General features: G+C 40.7%; 3 protein-coding genes across 3 annotated transcripts; 1 reads left to right on the top strand and 2 right to left on the bottom strand.

Moving 5' to 3' along the window:
- The first annotated feature begins 204 nt into the window (after window positions 1–204).
- LOC128449608 (2-iminobutanoate/2-iminopropanoate deaminase) lies at window positions 205–8150 on the top strand. The gene is made up of 6 exons (XM_053432867.1): window positions 205–350; window positions 1411–1516; window positions 1825–1879; window positions 1976–2044; window positions 4932–4987; window positions 5094–8150. The coding sequence occupies exons 1-6, from the start codon at window positions 286–288 to the stop codon at window positions 5151–5153; spliced, it is 411 nt and encodes a 136-aa protein (XP_053288842.1). The 5' UTR covers window positions 205–285; the 3' UTR covers window positions 5154–8150.
- On the bottom strand, window positions 5959–14210 carry LOC128449885 (skin secretory protein xP2). The gene is made up of 5 exons (XM_053433228.1): window positions 13838–14210; window positions 10170–11200; window positions 9539–10010; window positions 7967–8020; window positions 5959–7094 (listed from the first exon to the last, which is right to left on the bottom strand). Exons 1-4 carry the CDS (start codon window positions 13923–13925, stop codon window positions 7971–7973), a joined length of 1641 nt encoding a protein of 546 aa, XP_053289203.1. The 5' UTR covers window positions 13926–14210; the 3' UTR covers window positions 5959–7094; window positions 7967–7970.
- A 452-nt stretch (window positions 14211–14662) lies between these two features.
- LOC128449607 (matrilin-2) lies at window positions 14663–24613 on the bottom strand. Its single transcript, XM_053432866.1, has 10 exons — window positions 24487–24613; window positions 23781–24353; window positions 23558–23680; window positions 21572–21694; window positions 19518–19640; window positions 18831–18953; window positions 18320–18730; window positions 18059–18211; window positions 17524–17616; window positions 14663–14718 (listed from the first exon to the last, which is right to left on the bottom strand). The coding sequence occupies exons 1-10, from the start codon at window positions 24611–24613 to the stop codon at window positions 14663–14665; spliced, it is 1905 nt and encodes a 634-aa protein (XP_053288841.1).
- Between the last annotated feature and the right edge of the window lie 713 nt (window positions 24614–25326).

Here is a 25326-nt window from a genome sequence, read left to right as displayed (position 1 = left end):
ATCAAGATCAAAAACTTAAACGTGTTTTCTAACCTAATCGTGTCATTTATCCAGACACTTTGGTTCAATTTGAATGTGAAACACTTCTGTATACCTGCACTGGTGATAAAATGAAGAGAATAAAAAAGTAATTTGTGAGTCTTTAACATTACTTACGGTAAATCCACCCTGACGTCCTCCAGTGCTCCTCTCAGCTCCTCCTCTCCTCACAACTTCACCCAGTTCAACACTGTCTGTGGTTGTGCAGCTGTCCCCAGTCTGCTGCTCGATATATTCCTCAGGGAAATGGCTGCATTGATCAGGAGGATTATCAGCACATCCAGAGCTCCTGCTGCTATCGGCCCGTACAGGTGAGAAGAGCTGTGTGACCCAGCCATGTCAACAAAGCACGTTAAAGGCCCAGATAGGTGGTAACATGTAGAGAGAGTGCTGGTGACCAGGTTTGACAGCATGATCACACAGTTGTGTTACATTGTTTAACTGGCTGTTCCGTTCAGTGGCTGACATGTTGCTGGAGGTGGAGCAGTGGTCACCCAATGACATGAGCCTTTAGGCTCAGAGTGCAGCTGTCTGGATTGTAAAGGCTGAAAGATTAAACCATTAAAGGTCCAGTGTGTAAGATTTAGGTGAAAGGGATCTACTGGCAGAAATTGAATATAAAATAATCCTAGTGGTGTTTTCACTAGTGTGTTTCGTGTAAATTGTATGAACTGTTGTTTTCTTGACTTTAGAATGGGCCCTTTATATTTAAATTATGTATATTTACATCAGGAGCGGGTCCTCTCTACGGAGGCCGCCATGATTTTTACGGTAGAGCAGAGCGGACAAAATGAACACCTTTTGAGTTTTCATGACAACTGAAGACTACCACAGTTTCTATTGTCATGTCAACAAAAGGGGAGGGTGAGGTGAGGGGTATTCAGCTGCAACATGCAACCTCTCCACTAGATGTCACTACATTTTAAGATTAACAGCAGACTATACTCATAGTTTTCAGTTTTCTCCTATTTACTTGAAACTTCACCTTCTTATGTTTGGTCAAATTGTATAGCTTCTGATTGGCAATGTGTGTTTTTTAAATAAAAATAATTATGATAACAAATTAAACACAATTTCTTTCTCTTTCCCAAACTCAGTTCCTCAACTTTGGTAAATTCTAAACTGTGTCCTCTTTCCTGGATTTACTGTCTGCTTGCTACAAATGACACTATTGTAATGTCAAGAGTACTTTAAACCTTAAAGCAGGGTTTTAGTCTAATGGGGATACTAATTTGTGTGTGTGTGTGTGTGTGTGTGAGTGTGTGTGTCTGTGTGTGTCTGTGTCTGTGTGTGTGTGTGTGTGTGTGTGTGAGTGTCTGTCTGTGTCTGTCTGTGTGCCTGTTTGTGTGTGTGTCTGTGTGTGTGTTCCAGCCAAGCAGTGGTGGTAGATCGGACAGTGTACATCTCGGGACAGCTGGGCATGGATCCTGCCAGTTGTGAGATGGTGGAAGGTTGTGTTCAGGCTCAGACCAGACAGGTGACCCTTCTCAAAACCAACCAGGAAACTGTACAGCACATTACTAAATTTTGTTTTTCACCACTGTAAAGAGGATAATAATGGGATTGCTTGGTTACTTCAAGTATGTCCAATTATTCTCTCCATCCATTAAGATGGTGTGACAATATGACTACACACAGTATGTAATTTTAACTTATTATTGGAAAGCTCAGTGATTTTAACCGAACATATAATTTCCATTTTTGTACTACTTCTTTTATAAATTAGCACATCAAAATAAAAGCTTGAAGAGCAAAGCACCTATACTAAAACAACTTTTCCCCCAGGCTCTTGAAAATATGGGTGAAATCCTTAAAGCTGCTGGCTGCGGTTATGAGAATGGTGAGAAAAAACTATCTATCTCAGAAGTTCTATATATCAGCTTTCGTAGGAAAGTCTTTCACTTCTGACTGAACATCAAATCTTTCCTTCCTGCAGTTGTCAAAACCACAGTGCTCCTCGCTGACATGAACGACTTCACTAATGTCAACAATGTTTACAAGCAGTGTAAGTATGGTGGATTCATTTAATGTTATGCATATTATCTTTGCTAGTTTTTCACTGCTTACATGTCGTTTTGACTCTGATCATTATTCCTAGTCTTAACCTTGCCATGATCATGATTGCCACCAAAAGCAAAGCTTCATCACTTAGAGTGTACTGTCTAGACTTTGCCACTGGGTGTCAGGCTAATCTAGATACACTGCATGATCTAGATGTGGTGGACCTTATTGCTGAGTTGGTGACATTTCTCGTTGTTTTGGACACAGACCCTGTTCACTGCCTTTGTACGTACTGAAAACTTTAAAATACTATCACTTTCTCCTATGAGGTGGAAGTTTGGTTGAGCTATGGTGGATTTAAAAGACCCCAAAAGGTTTCAAACCAGTAAGAATGACAAAGCTTTAAATTCTGCTAGAGGTTCAGCACAACTAAGAAGAGAAGGATCAGAGACATTCTCATTATGCGTTGTACACGCCCTTTGAATAGATGCAGTGAAACAAATGAGTGACACATTCAAACTGTGTGCTGGACTCTTAGTGTATGTAGTAATAGTTATCCTAGGATTGCACACACATTTCCCAGAAATCTTTTTATCATCATATGTCACATAATGTGGTTGTTTTTGATTTTGAATATGAGTTGCCCAATTACTCCCTCCACAAACGAGGTTATATGTTCATTGCTGTTTGTTTGTCTGTTAGCAGGATTACACAAACTACTGAACTGATTCCATTGAAATTTGAATGGTAGGGTATGGACCAAGAGCGTGTTCACCTTTCAAGCGGTTTCCCATTAAGGGAGTTGATCCAGGATTTTTTCTTATCTCTTTAGCTTTGTTAGTGTGTATTTTGATTTGTGAACTTCTGAAGAGATTATGCAGATGGTTATTAGTCTGTAGTTACACACTTTTTTCTGGTCTTGATGACCACTCAAAGCGCTTTACAGTACAGATTTTAGCAATTTATACAAAGCATGTATTTAAATATCTGGCATATTAAGAAGTAATACGACGAGCGCTTGCTTGCACACACTGATGGACAATGGAACAGAATCCCTGATAACTAATTTTTCTTTTACAAAACGGTTTGTTTTATATCAGTTTGTAAGAGAAAGAGCCAAAATAAACATTTTATTATACGGGTTGCTGATGATTATATATTTACATCAGAGGGGGGCAACACTGGCTAGTTCATGAAATAGTGGAGGAAATAACAGCAATATTTTGGGGAAATCGTTCAAATGGTGATACAAGCGTGAAATTTGGTACAAATCATCTTTGAAGGTCACTCTTCGATTTAGGAATCGGGGCCACTCGAAAATCAAAAATGGCCGCCATTTATTTCAAGATGGCCACCATGGTTAGACTGATTTTGCATTTCAGCATAATCTTTGCCTATACTTTGTAGATGTCAATAATATCGGACTCCCATAGTATGTTTTTGAAAATTTTCAGTTATTTACCAGTTATAACCACCTGAAACATTTCTAAAACATGTCATAGGCTAACTGTGGTATAGGTCACGGGGAAAACTACGTGAAGTTTAGGGTTAATTAGAGGGATAGAGATATTTGGGGGATATACAGTATAGGAGAACAGTAAAAATAGTAGCTAGATTTGTGTGATTGGCTGTCTGGTACTATATAAGGAGAAGCACGACCCTCTGTTCTCATTCCATATACAAACCAACCTTTAAGCTATGTGTAGAGGACAGTAAAAATAGTAGCTAGATTTGTCGCTATAGTTGCTTTTTTGCACTGTAGCATGTGACACTCTAGATTTGTTCGCTAGTCACTTTTTCAGACATCGAAAAAAGACTAGAATGAACGAACAATTTGATTGGCTGTCTGGTACTATATAAGGAGGAGCACTTCCCTCTGTTCTCATTCCATATACAAACCAACCTTTAAGCTATGTGTAGAGGACATAGCAATAGGTCTGGAGAAGCTGTGGATTGCTTTTGGTCAGGGAGCCCATTCACGATGGATTCCAATCCATGACATCGTTTCAACAATTGGGCCAGAAAGATCCAGTGGCCTACCATTTTTCCATGCATTTAGTGGGTGTGACGTTGTGTCTGCATTCCGTGGCAAGGCTAAGAAATCTGTATGGCAAACATGGAATGTGTGTGATGAAGTGTCAGGGACATTTACCAAGCTCAGTCACTGGCCCACCACCGTTGATGATGATGACCTCCAAATGCTGCAGAGATTTGTGGTCATAATGTATGACCGATCAAGTGCAGCCACATCTGTGAATGATGCACGACTGCATCTGTTCGCCCGCAAGCAAAGGCCATATGATGCCATACCACCAACAAGTTCAGCCCTCAAGGAACACATTAAACATGCAGCCTACCAAGCAGGAGCTGTCTGGGGCCAAGCAACTGTCACTCAACCAGTTTTACCAAGTCCTGCAGAATGGGGATGGAAGCTGCAAGGACAAAGGTGGTTGGTGAACTGGACAACACTTCCACCAATTGCTGCAAGTTGCCAGGAATTGGCAAAATGCTCATGCAAAAACAGCTGTACTAATGGTAGGTGCAAATGTTTTCATCTGACTCTGTCTTGTACAGCCTTGTGCAGCTGTGAATGTCACTGATAGGTTTGAGGCCCAATGAAGTTCTTTTGACTTGACACAAATGTCGAAATATTTCCCCAAATATGCAAGAAATATACTTAAGACTTGATGATTTGGCGGCCATCTTGAAAAATGACCGCTATATTGGATCTTTGGATGGCCCCCATTCTAAAGTTAAAGAGATGACCCAGAAGAATGGTTATGCCAAATTTCATGCTTGTATCACAAAATGAACGATTGTTCCCCTTATTTCCTCTACTAAAAGAATCATGTGTCACTTAACCTTGTCATTTTCTGTGCTGCTTTCTCTAGTCTTCAGCAGTAACTACCCAGCCAGAGCTGCCTACCAGGTTGCTGCACTCCCGAGGGTATGTTATGTTTTTTAAGGATTTAAAGCTCTTTTCATTTGGTTTTCTTTCTTGTGAATTCAACCAAACCCAAAGCTGTGTTTTTTCTCTCTGTCTCTCTTTGTAGGGTGGACTGGTTGAGATTGAAGCAATTGCTGTTTTGGGCCCTCTGTCCACTGTTTCCTAACAAAAAATGTAAAAGAAATCTGGAAGTCCTACAATGATAAAAATATATGTGCCTTGCTTTGTAGACCAAGCAATGGAATTGATAAGACATCAATCGCATGTACATAGTACACATCGTTTTTATAATAGATCAATAAAATGTTCTGTTGTCACAAATAAATGTGTGTCGTGGGTCACTTTGCAGACTATATGCAGTCAGGCTCATTGCTGTATTGATCTTCTCAGGCAGCATGTCTCATCACGAGCCATACCCATCAGGTTATCCTAATGCCAAATAATGGAGGATCAAATTTAACTCAATAATATATGTTTTTAATGTACTTTCTGGAAATTTGTACCCTTCATCTCAATATATACACTTTTTGACTCAGTAAGTGAATTATTTTGGGGATTTGATACAATCATTAGTATGGGATTGGTTCTTATATTAGCTTACGTGTTTGTGTGTGTTAATGCCCTCATGGTTGTACAGGATATAAAATCATTTTGTACATGAGAACAGGATGTTTCAAAGCATGGTTTAAAATAGATTATAGATAACTAAAGCTCTTAAACCATTGTTCTAATACTATTTCATATTAACGTATATGGAGTTGATCATAGATATTTTTTCAATCATTGGGTTGAAATTACACAAATATACTCTAAATAAAAGTAAAGACCAACATAAAGTCCATAAGTGTTACAGTGAGTTAATGGGTGTGTTGCATCATGTCAAACAAATTGAAGACAAGAGAGGGTGAGGCAGCTTTTATGCAAAGTAAATATCACACAGTCCAACTTCAGTTAAAAAACAACAACACATGTATTAGTAAGTAAAACTTTATTCTGTACACTAAGGGGTTAGCAGAATCACAGACAGCTCAGAGAAGGAATACATAACAGAGGAAGACACAGATGAAGATATACAACATCTTAACAGACATTTTTGTTACAATAGAGTTCTTCACATCTTATGCAATTCAAATAATTTCCGAAGACCTTGATCTACACAGTGTGCAGGGTTTGGATACAATGTCCACTAAATGATTTCCTACTGTGGTACACATTCACCTAGAGAAAAAAATAAATCAGAGCAAAAACAGTACACCAGAGTTGCCAGGCCTCGAGACATTTTTAAATTTTGGAAATGCCCTTATTTTTCTGGGAGATAATTGTATGAACGTCTGCCAGGTATAGTGCAGCTGCACACATGGCAAGATGTTATATTAATACCTGGATTATCTACATACTCAACAATTTGCATGTGTGTATTTGTATTCCCTTACAAAACGCATTTATTCAAGCTTTCTCAATGTAAACTAAAAAATTATCGCTTTATTACTCTGTACACTCAACACTTAGCACTGACATTTCTATTAATCAAATGATTATCATTAGAAAGGCGGAAATTAAAATTGAGTACAAGGGGCAGATCATACATTTCAAAAACAGTACAAATTCAATCTGTGAAAATGCGGTAATTTTAAAATCATGACACTTTGGTGTTACCTCAATCTCTTTGCACAATTTCATTCACAGTTGTGTTTGGCTTTTATTCCTCAAAAGCAGTTACTTTAAATGATCTAATAATCATTCTCGACAGCCTCTGTAGCTAAAGCAGAGTTTGCTTTAGCTACACTGTATTGCACCGTCCTGTCATTTTACCTGTGATTATTTGCATACATAAGCCCACACTTGGCACTTCCGGTCTCAGTTAGAAAACTCACCATGAAGGTTTATTATTTACAAAAGGTAGGAAAAATCCTGATCTTTTCCTATAAGACAAGTTATTAAGGCACATTTCATATTACTGTATCTGGTGTAGTTTGGTTTGGTGAGAGCTAATGAGACAATCCTGTAAATGTAGTGTTTGTTTGGTCGCTTTTTCTTTCTTTCCTTCCAGTTCACATTTAATTTGTAGGTTATAGGGAGTTTTCATTATTTGGTTGATTTCATCCACCTGGATAAGGATAAGAAAATAAGACGAATGAAACATCTGACATTCAGGTCTATTATCCATGTGTCAAATATCAGTACCAAATAAGTGACTTTATTGTCATATAATTAAATTAAAAATACATTTTCTGTTCATGCTGCTCTGCATTATACAGTATACTCATCAGTGATGGAGGAAGTACAAAAATATTTAACTTAGTAAAAGTACAATTAAAAAGGCAATAATGTAATCAAGTTTAATTAAAGTACCACTTAAAAGTAGGGAAGTACTTGCTTTTAAATATACTTAACTTAAGTATTAAAATTAAATGTATTTGCAGAGTGTAACCTATTCCTTAAATAATTAACTGTGTCTACTTCATCTTTTGTTTAATACAAGCACAGACTCCGTCATATTAATAAAGAATGCTGCAGATGATGCTAGTGAAAACATTTCATGTCATATTATTTCATGGCAGAGTCTGGTGGTGTCCTCTTCCAAACCCATTTCAAGTGTATTGTCACTGCTGCTGAAGGAGACCGGGTCTAATGTTATCTTACCACTCTGAGTGCATCAGAATTCCATTTCATAGGTAAACGTTCACAATGTTTTGTGAAAATGTAGTGCAAGTTAAGATATTTGCCGATATATGTAGTGAAGTAAAAGCAAAAAGTACCTTGAAACAAAGCTACTAATGTAAAGTACAGATACATTAAAAGTGTACAGTAAATAAATAAATGTACTTTGTTACATCTGATCCCACCACTGATTTGCAGTTCTGCAGGGTTACAAAGCATGTGATGGCTCCCCTCACACGTCAGTGAGTGAATTAATGTGTGTTTCTGATCCCTCAGTGTTGGCATTGGAGTTGGTGTGGTTTGTGATTGTGCACTTACCAACTCAACCTTCTTTGGTGCTCTTGCTCTCTGTAGCTCCTGTTTCAGACACCACTGCGTACACACACAAGAGAGAGAGAGAAAGAGAAAACCAATATATGACATGATCATTTAAAACAAGCCACATTCTTGCCTTTCATGCTGAGGCCACTTTGAGCCTCTTTGAAATCAAACTTGTTGGAAGTGGTGTCATAATAGCCCTCAGGGGTGAAGAAAAAAAAGGTAACTCCTCCTTAACCACATCTGCTTCTGTCAAACTGGTTTACTTGTGGTCGAGCACGCACACACACGCATTGTGCTGTATGGTGATTGGTCTGGCATGCACGCAGCATAGCCTCTAGCGAAGGAGTCTTGCAGAAGTTATGCAAGCTCATCCACACCAGACCCGTTTTCCACACGTGCTGCCCTAAAAAGTACAGCATGTTCTTTGACAGGCAAGAATGGGCTGTATACTTCACTGAGAACTAGGATGTGGTTCTCCTTATACATGTGCTTGATAAACTGTGAAAATCTAAACAATGGATAGTGGGTTTCTTTAGCCTGACCTTCCTCCGAAATAAGCCAACAGTTGTTTCTAGTTTGTTGCTTCTATGGTCTGTACCATATATGAAATGAAAAACATTGGTTTAATTTATGAGAAAATACTGTATACATACAAGTTATAGCTGAAATAAACTAAAGGGCACAATCTTGCATCATCCTACAGCACCACCTAAATTTCTCTCAGAATGAGTTCTGATCTTGGTGACTGAAATGCTGTCAGGCCTGTATGATGTTTGTATTGTTTTACATAATTAGAAGCTGCAGAGCATGGTCATTGTGTTGGCAGCTCACAATGAGCACAATGAGTGAGTGTTTCGTGACTGGAGCTGTTGTGTTGACAATATGTTTCTGCTATGATCGACAAACTCAAGACGAGTGTGTATGGTTGCTTTCTGTGTCTCACACTACGTTAACAGTTCAGCCTCATGGGCCCAACAATATCCAATTCATCCTGTCAGTATCAACCAATCACAGGGGCTCAAACGGGACCCTATGTGAGGGATTGTTCAGCACAACAGCTGAATGGTTCAGTGAGAGAGTGGTGTTGCTTGTCATGTATGTGTTGGTTGCTTAGTTACGAATTGCAGTACCTGTATGGGAGTGATGTTGTTAAACCCTGTCTATCTTGTGGTGCAGGTGTGGAAAGAAGAGGAATTGGCTGGTTAAAAGAAGCGATGACCTCTTAAAGCCAAATGTAGCATGACAGGTTTGTCGTGCTAAACAGTTCGGTCTGATCAAGTAAATCCATGAGCATCAGAAACCTTCCACAGTCAGTGCACTCTCTATTCATGGAGATATTGTCCACTGGAATCCTATTCTTTTCACCCTTCAGTCAATAATACCATTGCTGTTACACCACATTCAGGTTTTTCAACTGTCAAATGTAGCTAATAAAAATATACTGCTTTAAATACAGTTTTAAATTGTAATAGATACAATTTGCTTTAGGAGGAGTTTCTTAATTTGGTCATGTCAAGCAGACAATTGAATGTATGTTTGGATGGGAAAAAGAGTAATCTTGATGCATACCTGATAATGCTGTTTCAGGGGCTGGGTCAGCCACAGGGGCTACAGCTGCGTTGTCCACCTTGCACTCAGAGGTCACAGTTGCTGGTAAAGCTTCAGGGGCTACTTCTGCGGGCAGCTTTGAAACGGCTGGTGGGGCAGTAGCAGCTGGCTGAGTCCCAGTGCTGGCTTTATCTGTGACAGGAGATAATGGAGGCATCTCTGGAATAGTGGCTGCAGCAATCTCAGTGTCTATTACAGGCTCTGCAGCCTCTACAGGAGCTGAAGATCCACTTGGTGCTGAAGCCTCAGTTGGTTCTACAGCTTCGCCTGGGGCTGCAGCCTCAGTTGGTGCTGGTGATGCAGCCTCAGTTGGTGCTGGTACTGGGGCCTCAGTTGGTGCTGGTACTGGGGCCTCAGTTGGTGCTGGTGCTGCAGCCTCAGTTGGTGCTGGTACTGGGGCCTCAGTTGGTGCTGGTGCTGCAGCCTCAGTTGGTGCTGGTACTGGGGCCTCAGCTGGTGCTGGTGCTGCAGCCTCAGTTGGTGCTGGTACTGGGGCCTCAGCTGGTGCTGGTGCTGCGGCCTCAGTTGGTGCTGGTGCTGCAGCCTCAGCTGGTGCTGGTGCTGCAGCCTCAGTTGGTGCTGGTATTGGGGCCTCAGCTGGTGCTGGTGCTGCAGCCTCAGTTGGTGCTGGTACTGGAGCCTCAGTTGGGGCTGGTACTGGAGCCTCAGTTGGTGCTGGTGCTGCAGCCTCAGTTGGTGCTGGTGCTGCAGCCTCAGTTGGTGCTGCAGCCTCATTTGGTTCTGGTGCTGCAGCCTCAGCTGGTTCTACAGCTTTGCCTGGTGCTGCAGCCTCAGTTGGTGCTGGTGCTGCAGCCTCATTTGGTGCTGGTGCTGCAGCCTCAGCTGGTTCTACAGCTTCGCCTGGTGCTGCAGCCTCAGTTGGTGCTGGTGCTGCAGCCTCATTTGGTGCTGGTGCTGCAGCCTCAGCTGGTTCTACAGCTTCGCCTGGTGCTGCAGCCTCAGTTGGTGCTGGTGCTGAACTTTCGCCTGAGGATTCAGTTGGTGTTGCTACAGGAGACACTGCTCCTGCATGGTCAGGTGGAGCCTCTGCCTCCACAGGAGAAAACACTTCTGCAGGAGCCTCAGCGACCTCAGGTGCTGCCTCCTCCACCACTACTAGGGCCTCTGCTGGCTCAGATACAGGTTCAATAGCAGGGGTAGAGGGTTCAGGGGAGGCCTCAGCCGGCACAACAGAAACCTCCTCAACAAATGCAGGGGCCTCTGCCTGCTCCAATACAACAGAATCAACATTGGGAGACTCCTCTTTGACCTCAGGTGTGGCCTCAGTCACTACAGTTTCTACAGGAGCAGCTTCCTCCCCTGGGGTTAATGCCTCCAAGGCCACAACAGCAGCCTCAGCTTTAGGGGAGATTTCTGCTGGAGCAGAAGCTGGAGCCTCTAGAGCTGGCTCTTCAGGAGCAGCAGGTTCTGGCTGTGGATCCATAGCAGCCAGAAGGTCCTCTCCAGAGCCAAGATCCTCCTGGGCCTCCAGGGCCACTAACACAGCCTCTGCCTCATCATCAGTTCCTGGTTGAAGATCATCTGGTAAAGCAGTCTGCACAGGCAGCTGCATCTGGTCCTCGATGGTTTGTGCATCTTCTGCGATGATACCATTTCTGACTCCTGTCAAGACACAGACAACAAAAGCTTGATTAGATTTAACCCTGTGACACTGATCAATACTCATCAGCCCAGACACATCATTATGCCCTGTTAATATATAACATTAATTACAGGACAACAGTGAGCAACAAAACAAGCCTTCAGGAATGTTACTTACCTAAATAGTTGTAAACTTGGTAGGGGTTCTGAATATAAACTAGTCTGTATGGTTTAGTTAATTAGAAATTGTATTATCTGAGCAAATTGCAAGGTGTTAGTTGCAATATGTTCCTGTATTGTCCTTTCTTTATACTTATTTTTAAACTGATTTCAATCTGATAATTTCATATAAACCCAATAATCCATTTTATGTGCAGATGAGCACTGATGTATTAATGTGGATTACTTTAACTCATTAAACATGTAAAACCTCACTCTATGAATGAAGCAGATGATGCATATAACTCAACGTGGAATGCAGGAAATAAGAAATACGGGGCAAACAGAGTGCGTGCTGAGAAAATTATCCTTTCATTTCCGTGGCTGAAAGAGTAATTTATTGAAGCCTGTGTTTCTCAAAAGTAATAATGAGAGGAAATAAGATGCATATGACAATGGCTTTGCAGCCTTCAGAGAAATGACTATGTTTTCCTTCTTATCTACTGAACCTTGTTCTTATAGCTGTGCATGTGAACAATCCCCAGGAAAAGTAGAGAAGGGACAATAGTGAGCTTGGCTGCTTTCACTCAAATGTCAGGAATGACAATGCACATCTCAGTTACAACAGAAACTTTTGACGTATATTATTATTTTACGGATAACTGGGTGGACATTGTTAACAAATGAGATGACCTAGAGGGGTGCAGTCGGCTGAATGAGCAGATGGTTTCGACCCTGCAGCTTCCTGATTTTATTTGTCTGTCAGAAGGGGTGAAAAGAGCTGAGAGTGATGGGTGGAAGGGAATGTGACGGCCTGGCAACTCGAATGACAATGAGCCAGTGGAAGAACACGCAAGTTGGGTCTCTAGGTTGAGTGAGACCGGTTTTAAACTTTCTCATTTGAGCGGAGATTATGAAATTTCTAATGTTGTGAAGCCTTGGATAGTGTTTCTTCTTCAATTTGTAAATGCTTGTGAAGTGATTCGACTCTCTTTAAAAGATTTCCAGAATAAATCTCCAACTGTTACCCAGAAATCCACCTCTTGGACCAAATATGACACAGAATAGAAGGCTGTTTGAGCACTGGGCCAGAACTGGTGCTGGAAAGTCAAAGTGTATGGTCGGGTCGAGACAGAGACAGTCCCTCCAGACATGGATGGCTTGTGTGTCAACATGATTTGGCAGCCAAAGATGACAGAGATCCCAGTCAAAACAGTGGCATGGCTCGCCAGAGGCACAAGTGGGCGGGGGAGAGAGGGGTCTGGCGGGGGATGGGACCAGTGGTGACTTGGACGGAATACAGTTGATTTGTTAAACAGACTGTATACTGTGTGATTTAAATCCACTTTTTACAGATGACTGCCTGGACAATAAGTGGTTTTCTTGTTGGGCTGATGTCAGAGCCTGGAAAGTGATCCAAGCTCCTCCAGGTGACCCTTGCGGGGCAGCTGTAGAGACAATGCCCCAAGACAAACATCACACTGTGACATAATGGAAGATGGAAATGCACTACTTTTACACAGAGGATCTTGGCCACCTCTAATAAGTATATGGAACACTTTAGGAAAAACATTCTCAAAAACAACTATCCTCATCTTTTCCTTATGCAAATTAAATCATTAATTTGACTGTAACAAAAGCAATCACATGTGAAAAAGACAAGGGGAGTAACTGTCATGTTGTATGTATAGGGAGGGGGTGGGTGGAATGCAATGAGAACATTCTGTACATGCAGCTGTGCCTGGCATGACAATGCCACATGCCAATGGGCTGTTGAACCTATGAATGGACAATCATGGACTGTGTCAGGCTTCTTGGTGGGCGTCTACATAGGCTTGAACATAGATTCCATGTGCAAAGCTTTAAACGGATCTGAAGTCACAAATCACACCACTGCAGTTTGGCAGCAAACAGGCTGGGCCACATCTCCGGCCTCAGGCTGCAGATAGACTGCTAAGAGTTCCCAGGTTGATTCACTCTGTGCTACTGAAGGAGCTGTTTTCAGCCCGAGCTAAAATCTAGCAATTTATATAAATCTGAATCCCCATTCACTTTATGGAATGATGTAGAATAAAGTAAAGTAACACATGATCATGCAAGTTAGCTCCTTCTCAGGTTTCATTCATTCACTTCAGTTTTACAGTTTTTATAAATCAGAGTATGTCATGCAAAACAATGACAGACTAAAATACCAACCACTTCTGGAGAGTGATGAGAAAATGGCTCAACATGTCCACAGTTCTGTCCACTGCAGAATGCTGTGCAGCAGAATAATTGAAAAAGCACACAGTGTTCCAGACGTACCAGCAGCATGCACCCCTTAGCAAGGCTTGACTCAGAAAGTGAAGAGCAACTACTGCACATCTCTATGTATGATCAGCCTCAGCGTGAATATATATATAGAGTAAAACGCGCACACACACATAAATGCTGGTGTATATCATATTTCAAAACTAACTCAAAGATACATTACTCAACATAAATGTGATCTCTTCTTACCTGCTGTGTCTCCATTGCTCTCCTCTGGCTTTGTACCTGGTCTTTTCTCTTGATCCACAGTCTGTGCACTGGATGAGGAGCACCCCATGTTTGACAATAAGGATGAGGTGATCCAAGAACCTGGAAGCTATTGAGGAGCCAACAAAAGTCCTAGTGCTCTCTTTCAACAAAGACTGCCAAGCAATAAAAACATGGACAGCGAATCTCTCTTTAGTTTCTAAGAGTAGCTGGGCACCATTATCTCTCTGTCTGTGTGTTTGCGCATGGCCTCCTGCCCTCTGGCCCCAGACAAGGATCTGTTGTGAGCATATAGAGCAGCACAGGCAACTCCAGCTGAATGTTCCTAGACTGATTCCTGCTCAGTCACTCTATTCATACAGGAGGGGGAGGAGGAGACAAACATGTGCATGAAGTGTGTCCTCCCCTTTATAGGAGTGTCCCCTCTGACTTTCGAGAAACACATTAACAAGGCATTCCCTCTCTACTGACTCTATTTTTGGAGTCACTGAAGGTATGCTGTTTAAATATTGACAAGGCAGCTTTTAGTACATTCTGTACTTTCTGTGACAATAAGTCCCCAATAGACATCATCACAAAACCTAATAAAAACATGATGAGTGTTTATTTGTCACTTTTCAGTTTCAGAGAGTTAATAATTGACTTGGCATAATACAATAAAGACTATTACAGACCAAAAACACACAGAATACATTGTGTTGCATACAAGAGTGTTTAAATAGCTTCTGCAGAAAGCATTGCATTTGTGTAACTTGCTGATCAGGATTCAAGGGATCCTGAAGATGCTGATGGATGAGTCTCAGCCTTTTATTTGTGCACAACTTGATTCTCCAGTTTCTCCAGCTTTTCGGACATGGTCTCAAGTAGGCAGGTTAAGGAAAGACACAGATCCAAATGAAGACACAACATACGTACATAAGTTTCTAAGACTTTATGTTTAAACCATCACAAAATAAAAAAACGAGGATTCAGTTGGTGTTGCCAAAGCTGATTCTTCTATTTTATATTATCATTATATATATAGTCACTTCTTATAATTTTTAGCATTATTAATCTTAATAATATAGTAATATTTTCTACCTGTGTTCTGGTGTATATATGACTTCCTTTATATTTGAACATTTCAGAGACAAATAGACTCCTCTACATTACTTTTCAGATTACCATTGTGTGTACAATCTATTTTGTTATGTTACAATACTAGTTCCAAACAGGGTTTACTTTGGGCCCAAATGTTTCAGATAACCTGTGTCAGAGACAAATACATTTTTCGATTATTGAATTGAATACATTTTCATAGTATTAAAATTTCGCAAATAGTTTAATCCAAATTTACTCCACATTTTACAACTTGACTTAACTAGCTATCTGTATGCAAAGTAAGAAGCTTGAGCTTAATATACTGTATACTGTAAAATATAATAGTCTCAGGTGCCATTTAATGTTAAACCTGTACCTATGTTGTTGTCAATACTTTTGTACTTATACTTAAGTATGATAACAAATGCACAACTTGTAATTGCATTGGAGCCCATTGGCTGTTGTTATTATACTGTAGGTGTTGTGTTTAGTCAGAACCAACCCATCAGCATTTATGAGGGAGCTTAGTTTATAGCTTCATACATGTTGTTTTATTATCCCTTCACCTATATAAATGGAGTGGGTGAAGTGTTTGAATCCACAAAACAATTCTGGAGTTTCAGGGGTAAACAGAGTAGCAGCCAAATCCAATACAACTGAAGATATTATTTAGCTATCTTCAGTTGTAAAAAAAAAACTACAGAAAAAACATACAACATGCCTCCATACTGCTCCTGTGGTGTCATCCAAGTGTCCACAAACCCAATAATCCTCACTATTATCTTCATTTGTATTAGATTCAGCTGGTACCTGGCTACTACGCTGTTTACCTCTGAAGCTCCAGAAGTTTTTTGTGGACTCAAACACTTCACCCACTCCTTGATCGGCGTAGTACGGTGGCCCTGAGAGCTCAACGAACAGCAACTTAAGAAAACACATGCAAGTTGACAAAACACAAGCAAAGTAAGAAAACATCTTCATCAATTTCACAACACAACACAACACATTACAGAAACGCGCAGCAAATAGACCAACGTGCTGCAAATAGACAAACGCGCTGCAAATAGAGAAACGCGCAGCAAATAGACAAACGCGCAGCAAGTAGAGGAGAAAACACAACGGAAGTGTTTCCAGAGGACAGCTAAAAGTGATGGACACTGCTGCCACAAAAATGTCCAATACACCATACAAATTCGGTTCCACAAAGGGTTCGGCCACCCGCGGCTCTTCAGCCCCTCTGCAGTGGCTGTACAGTTCAGTGTTGTGCAATTGTTTCGCGAACGCTGAACTTAACGAATCAGTTTTCATATTATTAACGTGAACGTAACGATGAACGTAAGTGAACGTCACGTAAATGTTTTAAATCATCACCGTATCAGGCCATCATGAAATACCAGGAGCGGGCGAATGTGTGTGTGTGTGTACGTGTGTCCCGGCGTTCCGACCCCGCCCACTCACTCGGAGAGACCTATCTGATCACGGAAGATGGTCCGATCTAGAGACAATATATTGCCTCTGTTTGTGAGGCAATATATTGTCCATAGTGTGCAGGGGTAGGAAACCTTTACTATCAAAAGAGCGAGTGGGCGGGGTCGGAGCCCCGGGACCCGGGACCTATATACAGTCTATGCCCGGGACCGGAGCGCTCGCTACACGCACACACACACACACACACACACACACACACACACACACTCGCCCGCTCCTGGTATTTCATGTAGGCCTGATACGATGATGATTAAAAAAAATTTAAGTGACGTTCACTCACGTTCTTCGTAACGTTCACGTTAATAATATGAAAACTGATTCGTTAAGTTCAGCGTTTGCTAAACATATGAACACCACTGAACTGTACAGCCACTGCAGGTGGGCTGAAGAGCCGCATTTGGCTCCAGAGCGGCGGGTAGCCGAACCCTGTGTGGAACCGAATTTGTATGGTGTATTGGACGTCTTTGTGGCAGCAGTGTCCATCACTTTTAGCTGTCCTCTGGAAACACTTCCGTTGTGTTTTCTCCTCTACTTGCTGCGCGTTTGTCTATTTGCTGCGCGTTTGTCTGTTTGCAGCGCGTTTGTCTATTTGCAGCGCGTTTGTTTATTTGCTGCGCGTTTCTGTAATGTGTTGTGTTGTGTTGTGAAATTGATGAAGATGTTTTCTTACTTTGCTTGTGTTTTGTCAACTTGCATGTGTTTTCTTAAGTTGCTGTTCGTTGAGCTCTCAGGGCCACCGTAGTATAGGGGTGAGTAGAGAATGAGTGAATTTTAAGTTGAACTATTCCTTTAAAGCTCTGTCCTGTTTTCTTCTAAATTCATCAGACAACAGTCATAATTGTACAGTGTTTGTCTGTTAATACTATAGATCATGATTCCATTATGTATTACGAGTGACACATGAGTCTTTTTTGCACTTCTGGAGTTGCAGTGTTTGTGAAACAACCAAAAGTGCTAATGTGTCTCCTGTGTCCCTGGTGTGTCTTTTTAAAGGCAGATACACAAACTTTATTTAGAATGCTCCTCTAATTAGAATATACCCCAGAAACTTACCATAAAACCTATGATGAATGTTTGTATAATTATGAAGAAAAGGATATTATTCTGGAATAGGTTCTTCAGCTTCTCAGTGACCTGGTTTTGAAACATGATCACGTTCTCACACTGGCACATGTTTTCATCAGCTGGTTTGTCTGTGGGGGGAAAATAAACAAGATGAAAAATCTTCTTGTCCTTGAATCAGTTTCTCTTGTCTCACCTTCACTCTCTTACCCTTTTCCTCCCCCAATGCAGTGAAGCTTGGAGAGATATAGTAAGTGCATTATACTATGAACACACAGCAGGTGGCAGTGATTCACCATTATCTACTCAACTTAAAGCTCAAGAATACTGAGCAGGGATGTTGGCGAACATTTTGTAGCCTGTTGTGTTAAAATAGCTGATTTTTGGTTAGTAGAGCACTGTGGTTTTTTGGGGTTATTTTTCCTTACTGAAGTCGAGGATTAAGGAGCTATTATGTTGCACCTTGTAAACCCCAAATCGTGATTTGTGAATATGTGCTAAACAAATACATTTTTAATTGATTGACTCATGGTTTGACAGAGTAGTTCAGATACCTTAGCTGTGTGTGTGTACCTTTACATATCCTGGATTTGAGCTTCTTTTTAATTTCTCCCATCTTTTCAAAATCCTCTGCATAGTAAAAATGCTTTTCATCAGGCTCAGAGGCTATTTCTCTCAGCTCCTGCTCAATGGCTTTTCCAACACCCAAGGCATACATGGTGATCCCTGGAAGTAAAAGAAAACATGATGAGCAGCAAATGGCCATAGGAGCAAAGTTAATTTAATTAAAATTTGTAACGCCACAAATTGTCAAGTTTCCAATGTAAAACTAACCAGAGTTCTTTGCTTTAGTCGCCCATTCAGAGACATCATCCTGTGATCTCCCATCAGTGAACACAACAGTGACACGTGGAGTGTTTGGCCTGGCACCCTCTTTGACTGAAAAGCTGAACTCAAACATGTGACGTAGGGCTGAGCCCGTCATAGAACCTCTCCCCATGTACTGCATCCGGGCCACAGCCTGTTTGACGTCCTGCGCTGTGGTGTACTGGCCCAGGGTGAACTGGGTGCAGACTTTGGTGGAATACTGAAGAAGGCCGACGTGTGTGCCTGTCTTGGAAATGTCCAGCGAGTCCACAATGCCGTTTACAAAGTGTTTCACAAGCTCGAAGTTGGCAGGGCCCAGACTCTTCGAGCCATCGATCACAAAAACCAGATCCATGACTCCATGGCCACACTCTGGCTCTGTCAGACACACAGATATAAAAAAAGTATGGTTAATTTATCAGTACATAAGTGAACATTTGAAGATGATGGTCTGTATTAAAGGCGTTTAAGATCATACTTTTACAGCTCTTCCCATCCTCAGCCAAGATATATCCTTCAAAACATCTGCAGACGCAAGAGTCAGTGGTGCTGACACACTGATGTTCACAGCCATGGTCCACAGTCTGACATAGATCCAGACCTATTAGTTTAATTTAACAGAGACACAGACATTTATAAAAGAAATTAAGGGTGTTGTTATCATTAAAATGAATTAAAACTATAAAAATTATATATTTTTTTGCAGTTTGTTGTTTGTTATTTTACGTCATCCTTTTTCAACATTATCAAATTGAAGACATTCATCATGGTGAACACAGAATATTCCATTCATCTAGGAAAAGGCTAAGTTTGTGTCGTTTTAGTGAGGGCTGGGGATAACACCGACCCACTGACTGGATAACAAATTCATTTAAATGATGTAACATATAAATAGTGCAGCAGGGCGGAGAAACATTCAGAGCAACATTTGAAAACATGCAGATGGAAGTTTAACTTCTGAAATATGTTTCTGTCTTTTTTAGAAGGTTAAATGTATAATCAAGCCAGTCAGTCTATTTGTATGTACTTATATATGTATATGTATACATATAGATGTAGGATAACTTGTATGTATATGTAGACTTATTGGTAGAATTAAATTGTAATATTGCAAATAAATATGCTAACATGAAATATCTTTTATGTGCAGTTTACTTGGACTCACTCTGACATGTTTTGCCATCAGGTCGCAGTGTGTATCCTTCTCTGCATTTACACACACATGAATCTTCAGTGTTCATGAAGTCGTGCTCACAGCCATGTTTCCCATAAGCACAGTGATCAGTATCTGCAGGGAGTATAGTCAGATGAGGAGTAATTACGGAGAAAATGAAAAACATCGCTAAACTGCTTGCCAGTGTGACCTACACAAAGGATTTATCACCAGTGGTGATTGAATGTATCATATCATCTGAACAGCATCAGTCAAAAACACATTAGTAGGCGGCTGTGGCTGAAGAGGTGGAATGTGTAGCATGTTCCTCCTACAACCAGAAGATAGGCGGTCTGATCCCCCTCTTCCCAATCTGCATGCCGAAGTGTCCTTGGGCAAGATACCCCGGATTTCCCCTCATTAAAAAAGTGCTGCCAATCGATGCACTGTTTTCATTTGTGTGGGAATAAACTGTACTGTAAAGCCCTTTGAGAGCTCATCAAGATTAGAGAAGTGCTATATAAATACTTAAAAACAACTACAGAAAAGGTATTTTATATTTTGTGAGTATATTGTGGATGGGTCTTCATCTGTCCAGACAAAACTCCGGTCCACAGTGAGATATCTCAAAAAGCAAGTGACCTTCACCACCACATTATCATCATCAGCAAATTTGTAGCCTCCATTAGATTCTACAACTGGAACAGATTTTGCAACATTTATGAGTACATTCATTATCCATAGAGGATGAACCCTGATGAAGTTGCTGATCACTCCCAGAAGTTATTCCACAGTTATAACGTTTAACAAAAGATCTTCCTACTGTGATGTGTAAAAACACATTTCAACCCCTCATGGCTGGTGAGAAATGTTTTGCATCGACTGGCATGATAAATAACCTTTATGATGTTATGTCGATGCAAAATTACATTTATAAAAAAATTATATTTCTTCTTAGCAGCATCAACTTGCTGGTTGTAGGTTTCATTCCAATCTGTCAGAGACTGTTGCTCAGGAGGCAGGTCGTCCACTCACCAGGTCTGTGATTTGATCAAGTCTGCCTCATGAAAGTTCATTGGTCAAGATATTGATCATAAATATATGACGAATATGCCGACAGTGTGTAAATAGTAAATATTGTAGTGCAGCATATAATAGTGCTATGAATGGGTGAATGTGGCTTGTACTGTAAAGCATTTACAGTCAATAAAACTGGAGCACTATACAAAAACAGCCCATTCATCATAAAAGAAAGATTTAACCCCAGACAAATATATAATGATCAGGCTGGTATCTGATCATGACCAACATTTAAGCCAATAGAGTGACTAGCTAATTATCAAATTTAAATAATTATTAGAATTTAGTTGAAAAATAGTTATAACATTTTTTTGTCATGTTGGACATTTGGATTCAACCCCAAATTCAAATTGTTCTTCGACTAACGCAACATAGGATCAAGGAAATCTACATCAGATATAAATTTTGAGCATATTTATAAATCAATAAGACATCATTGTGGTAGAGCTGCTGTCTTACACTGAGATTCTGATGCAAATCTGTCTCTCATTACAGCAAAACAAGGAGAGAAGCATTTGGATTCTTACTCTTGCATGTTTTCCCATCAGTCCTGAGTGTGTAGCCTTGTCTGCATTTGCACACACATGAGTCGTCTTTATTTTCAAATTCCTGTTCACAGCCATGAGAACCATCAGCACAGTGATCAATCTCTGGGGGACAATGGACAAAACAAACAAAATTAGAGACGAGCAGAGAGATTGTTGCTTTGTTTTACATGAATCAAGATCTAACTCCTGACAAATCAACAATATGCCCCCTCCACTACCACATTGCACTATTTCTCTACTTCCGAGACAAATTGTAGAAAACTTATACTAAAGTAGGATAACAAGGCCATCTACAATAGATACACATCTGGACAGCTTTACACATTAATAACTCATCTTTGTTTAAAGTGCTGTCTTTCTTTAAATGTATAAAGAAAATATTGAAGTTAATTTTTCAAATATAGCGTAAGTTGTGGAAAAAATGCATCTGACACTTACTCTTGCAAGTTTTTCCGTCAGGGTTGAGTGTGTAGCCTTTTCTGCATTTACACACACAGGAGTCGTTGGTGTTAATAAACTCCTGCTCACAGCCATGGGTGCCGTCAGCACAGTGATCAATTTCTGAATGCCATTAGATATAAACAGAAAAGAGCAGAGAGATTGTAAGTTTCTGTGGGGACTCAAATAAGTCAGACTTCATTTGTAGTCTTCATTTGCCTTGTGTCAACCTGCTCCTCGTTGGTCTGCTGATGCTGTATGTGGCTGTTTTTTAGTCACTTTTACCTGATTGCTGCAAGACAAAGTCATTTACTGCAGTCATTTACCCCCACTCATATCCATGAAGATGTAGGACTGACACATACTTACAGTCACAGCTCCCCTGGTCCCAGTGGTTTATTTCCAAAGGGAGACTCATCTCATTGCTCTACTTCTAGTGCTATTGGTACAAAAGACCAATATAAATCATCCTTCAACTCAAAATCAATGTTCACTATGGTAAAGTAGCAGTGTTGGAACCCAAGATCAAAACTTTGTACTTGTTTTGATTTGGAGATACTATGACACCCTGGATACACCTCCACGTTTCACCATCCACCCTGATGATTGCAAAAGCACACTTCCTTCAGGAAAACTCCCCCACTTAATCTCTGTTAATGTCCTCCAGAGGAGCAAAAGACACGTTTTCCAGCCGTGGGTGGAGGTTCCTTTCTAGTAAGAGGAATGCTGACTTCAAATTGGATGCCCATCAAAATGACACATGTTGCCCATATTTATCCTAACGCACCATTGCTTATTCAGCAAAGACTTAAAAGTCTCATATTTTCCACATTGAGGTGGTGAACATCTACTGAGGGAATACAATATTATATAAAAACTAAAATGATTATAATATAATATAAGATTATTATTATTTGTATGGCTGGTCTGTTTTCAAAATTAGAAAATTCTCAGTCGGTCTGGTTCAAGGAATTTAAAGACTCTGATTGAATGAAGCTGAAAATATTGTCATGTCTATGCAACTGGATATCATTTTGTTATGGTTATTTAGGGCTTATAGGGCTTTAGAGTCAATCATATTCAAATACAATATACAGATAATTGGTAGGACTAAAGAAATCAAGATGAAGAAAGATGGAAAAAGTGCCCGGTAAAGTAAGAGATGTATTTTTACATGTCTAGGTCTATGTTGAGTTGATAACCTGGCCGACAGTGGCACTCGTAGTCATCAGGCAGGTGAGTACAGATGTGTTCACAGCTGATCCACCAAATTGACAACATGGAGAGAAATCCTCCATCTACACAGGAATCAAAACTGCAACAACTCCTGATTTGTCAGGCAAAACAAGCCGTAAACAAGACACTGATATATTGATTATCATCTGTTAAGTGGCTAACCTATCAGCAAACTAATTGTTCACAAGTCCACTACATACAGAGAAGTATTCATGCTACTTTCAGTTCTGTTTTAGTCTCCAGCATCTGCTGAGAGAAGTGTTTGTCTCTTTAGCTCTTTTGCTCCACCATGTTTTCCAGCTCTAACTGTGTCTGCTGCTGCACCAAAACACACACCCATAGATATCAGTGAAACGGCTTCATTTTGAAATTTTGAAATCTCTATGTAATGTAATGTAAAAGAAACTGATAAAAAAAATCCTTAAACCCTGCCCTGATCCAGATCTACACCCTTTGTGGAAATCGTTTTTTTTTTATCTTGCTTACAAAGAAACAAAGAAACAAACAAAACAAACACAAACAGCCAGGGGTTAAAATAAACCCTCCTTGGTGACACTCTAATGGAGACTTTCAATTTCTCTTACCTTAAATGAACCATTTCAAAATAGAGTTACAAGAGGGCTTGTAATGTTGGAAATTCCATTAATCAGCCCTTCAGTATATTGTCTAGGAAAGTGAAGCTGCTTTGTTGACGTGAGTGAGTAAACAAAAAAAAAGAGTCCCCTTTAAATTAAAAAACAGTTCCTTCACCTGTACATGTCTTTCCATCAGGGTTTAGGATGAACCCTTCCCTGCACTGGCACCGGTACGAAGCAGGGCTGCTCACACAGATATGTTGGCACTGATGGTCCACAACCTCACACATCTCTGAAACTAATGCATGCAGGGATATACGTGACACATAGACTCAAACTCATGGATTTGCACATGCTTTCATAAATTATTGAAAAGAGAAGTAGGTGGGATTCGTCACCTCCACACAGTTTGGACTGGAACACAGAGATGAGGGTTTCTATCTGGCTGAAGTTGGCCACCAGGTGAACATGCTCAGAGTGAGGCTCGCTCCCTATGGCCTTCAGGGTGTTCATATCCACCCTGCCCACTCCGATAGCAAAGATCTGGATGCCAACCTGCCTCGCCTGAGCTGCAGGCTCCTCTACCGTGTCCTGTGGCCTCCCATCAGTCACAATCATAGCAATTCGTGGGATGTGCAGGTTTGTCGGCCGTGCTCCCTCTTCCTCTGTGAAGGCAGTTTCCATGGTGTACTGGATGGCCAGACCGGTCATAGTCCCTGAGGCAAGGTGCTCCATGTTCCTCACTGCCTGCTCCACTTCCGCCTTATTGGTGTAGTTGTTGAGGGAGAACTCAGGCTGGACCACGCTGCCATACTGAAGCAGACCAACCCGTGTCGCATCAGGGCCAATCGTGAGGAACTGAATCACGTTGATGATGAAGGTTTTGACCTTCTCATAGTCGTTGGGACGGATGCTTCTGGAGCTGTCGATGACAAAGACAAAATCCAGTGGGATGGCCTTGCAAGAGTTCTCTGTGATGAAAGACATGGAGGAACATTGTGATTAAGCAACTTCAAGCCGTAATCTAAACCAGATTTAAAGACCTATTTGACTTTGTGACAGAAATTGAGGATGAAACAAACATAAATTTTACTAATGACTCACGTGCTGCTTTGCTTTGGACATCAGTCTCATTCTTCCTTCTGGACATGATTGGTCTGGGACGACGCCTCTCAACCCGAACTGCATTACAGCAAAACAGGCAGACGAGGCCGAGGGCCAGGATCCTCATTCTGACAAGAGGTGACAACTGCAGTGTTTATAGAGAGATAAAGACACAAACACAAGAGCTGATACGATCCTGTCTAATAGTTTTAGAGAACAACTATCTGGGTTCCAAGGACATTTTACAGACTCTTAACCACTGATTATTTGCATTAATTCATGTAGCTATAACTTCCTAATTGCGAAATTATTATATTATATAAAATTATAAAATTGTGATAATTAAAAATAGATGTGTGTAACTCTCATCTAATCGTTTTTGCAAGTGCACAGTTAAAGTCCAAGGCACATCACATCAAGTTGTAAATGGTTTTGGTTTTGTATTTATAAAGCGCTTTTCTAGTCTTGATGACCACTCAAAGCTCTTTACAGTACAGTTCTACATTCACCCATTCACACACACATTCATACAGTTCATCTATTTGCAGCACTTTGTTATTCTATGGGGGGCCATTCAGGGTTCAGCATCATGCCCAAGGACACTTCGGAATGCAGATAGGTCAGACTGGGGATCGAACTGCTGACCTTCAGGTTGGAGGACAACCACGCTACCCCTCAGCCACAGCCGCCCTCAAATACATAACTTAGTTTTGGTCAATTCTAATGAAAAAGGTTTTTCCAAGTTTGGATGATTAATAATCAATCAATCAATCAAATTTTATTTGTATAGCCCGTATTCACAAATTACAATTCATCTCATAGGGCTTTAACAGGGTGTGA

This window comes from Pleuronectes platessa, chromosome 10 (assembly GCF_947347685.1).
Source record: "Pleuronectes platessa chromosome 10, fPlePla1.1, whole genome shotgun sequence".
Classification (NCBI taxonomy): Eukaryota; Metazoa; Chordata; class Actinopteri; order Pleuronectiformes; family Pleuronectidae; genus Pleuronectes; species Pleuronectes platessa.
The sequence above is the reverse complement of the archived record's forward strand: the minus strand, read 5'-3'. Positions and strand labels throughout refer to the sequence as shown.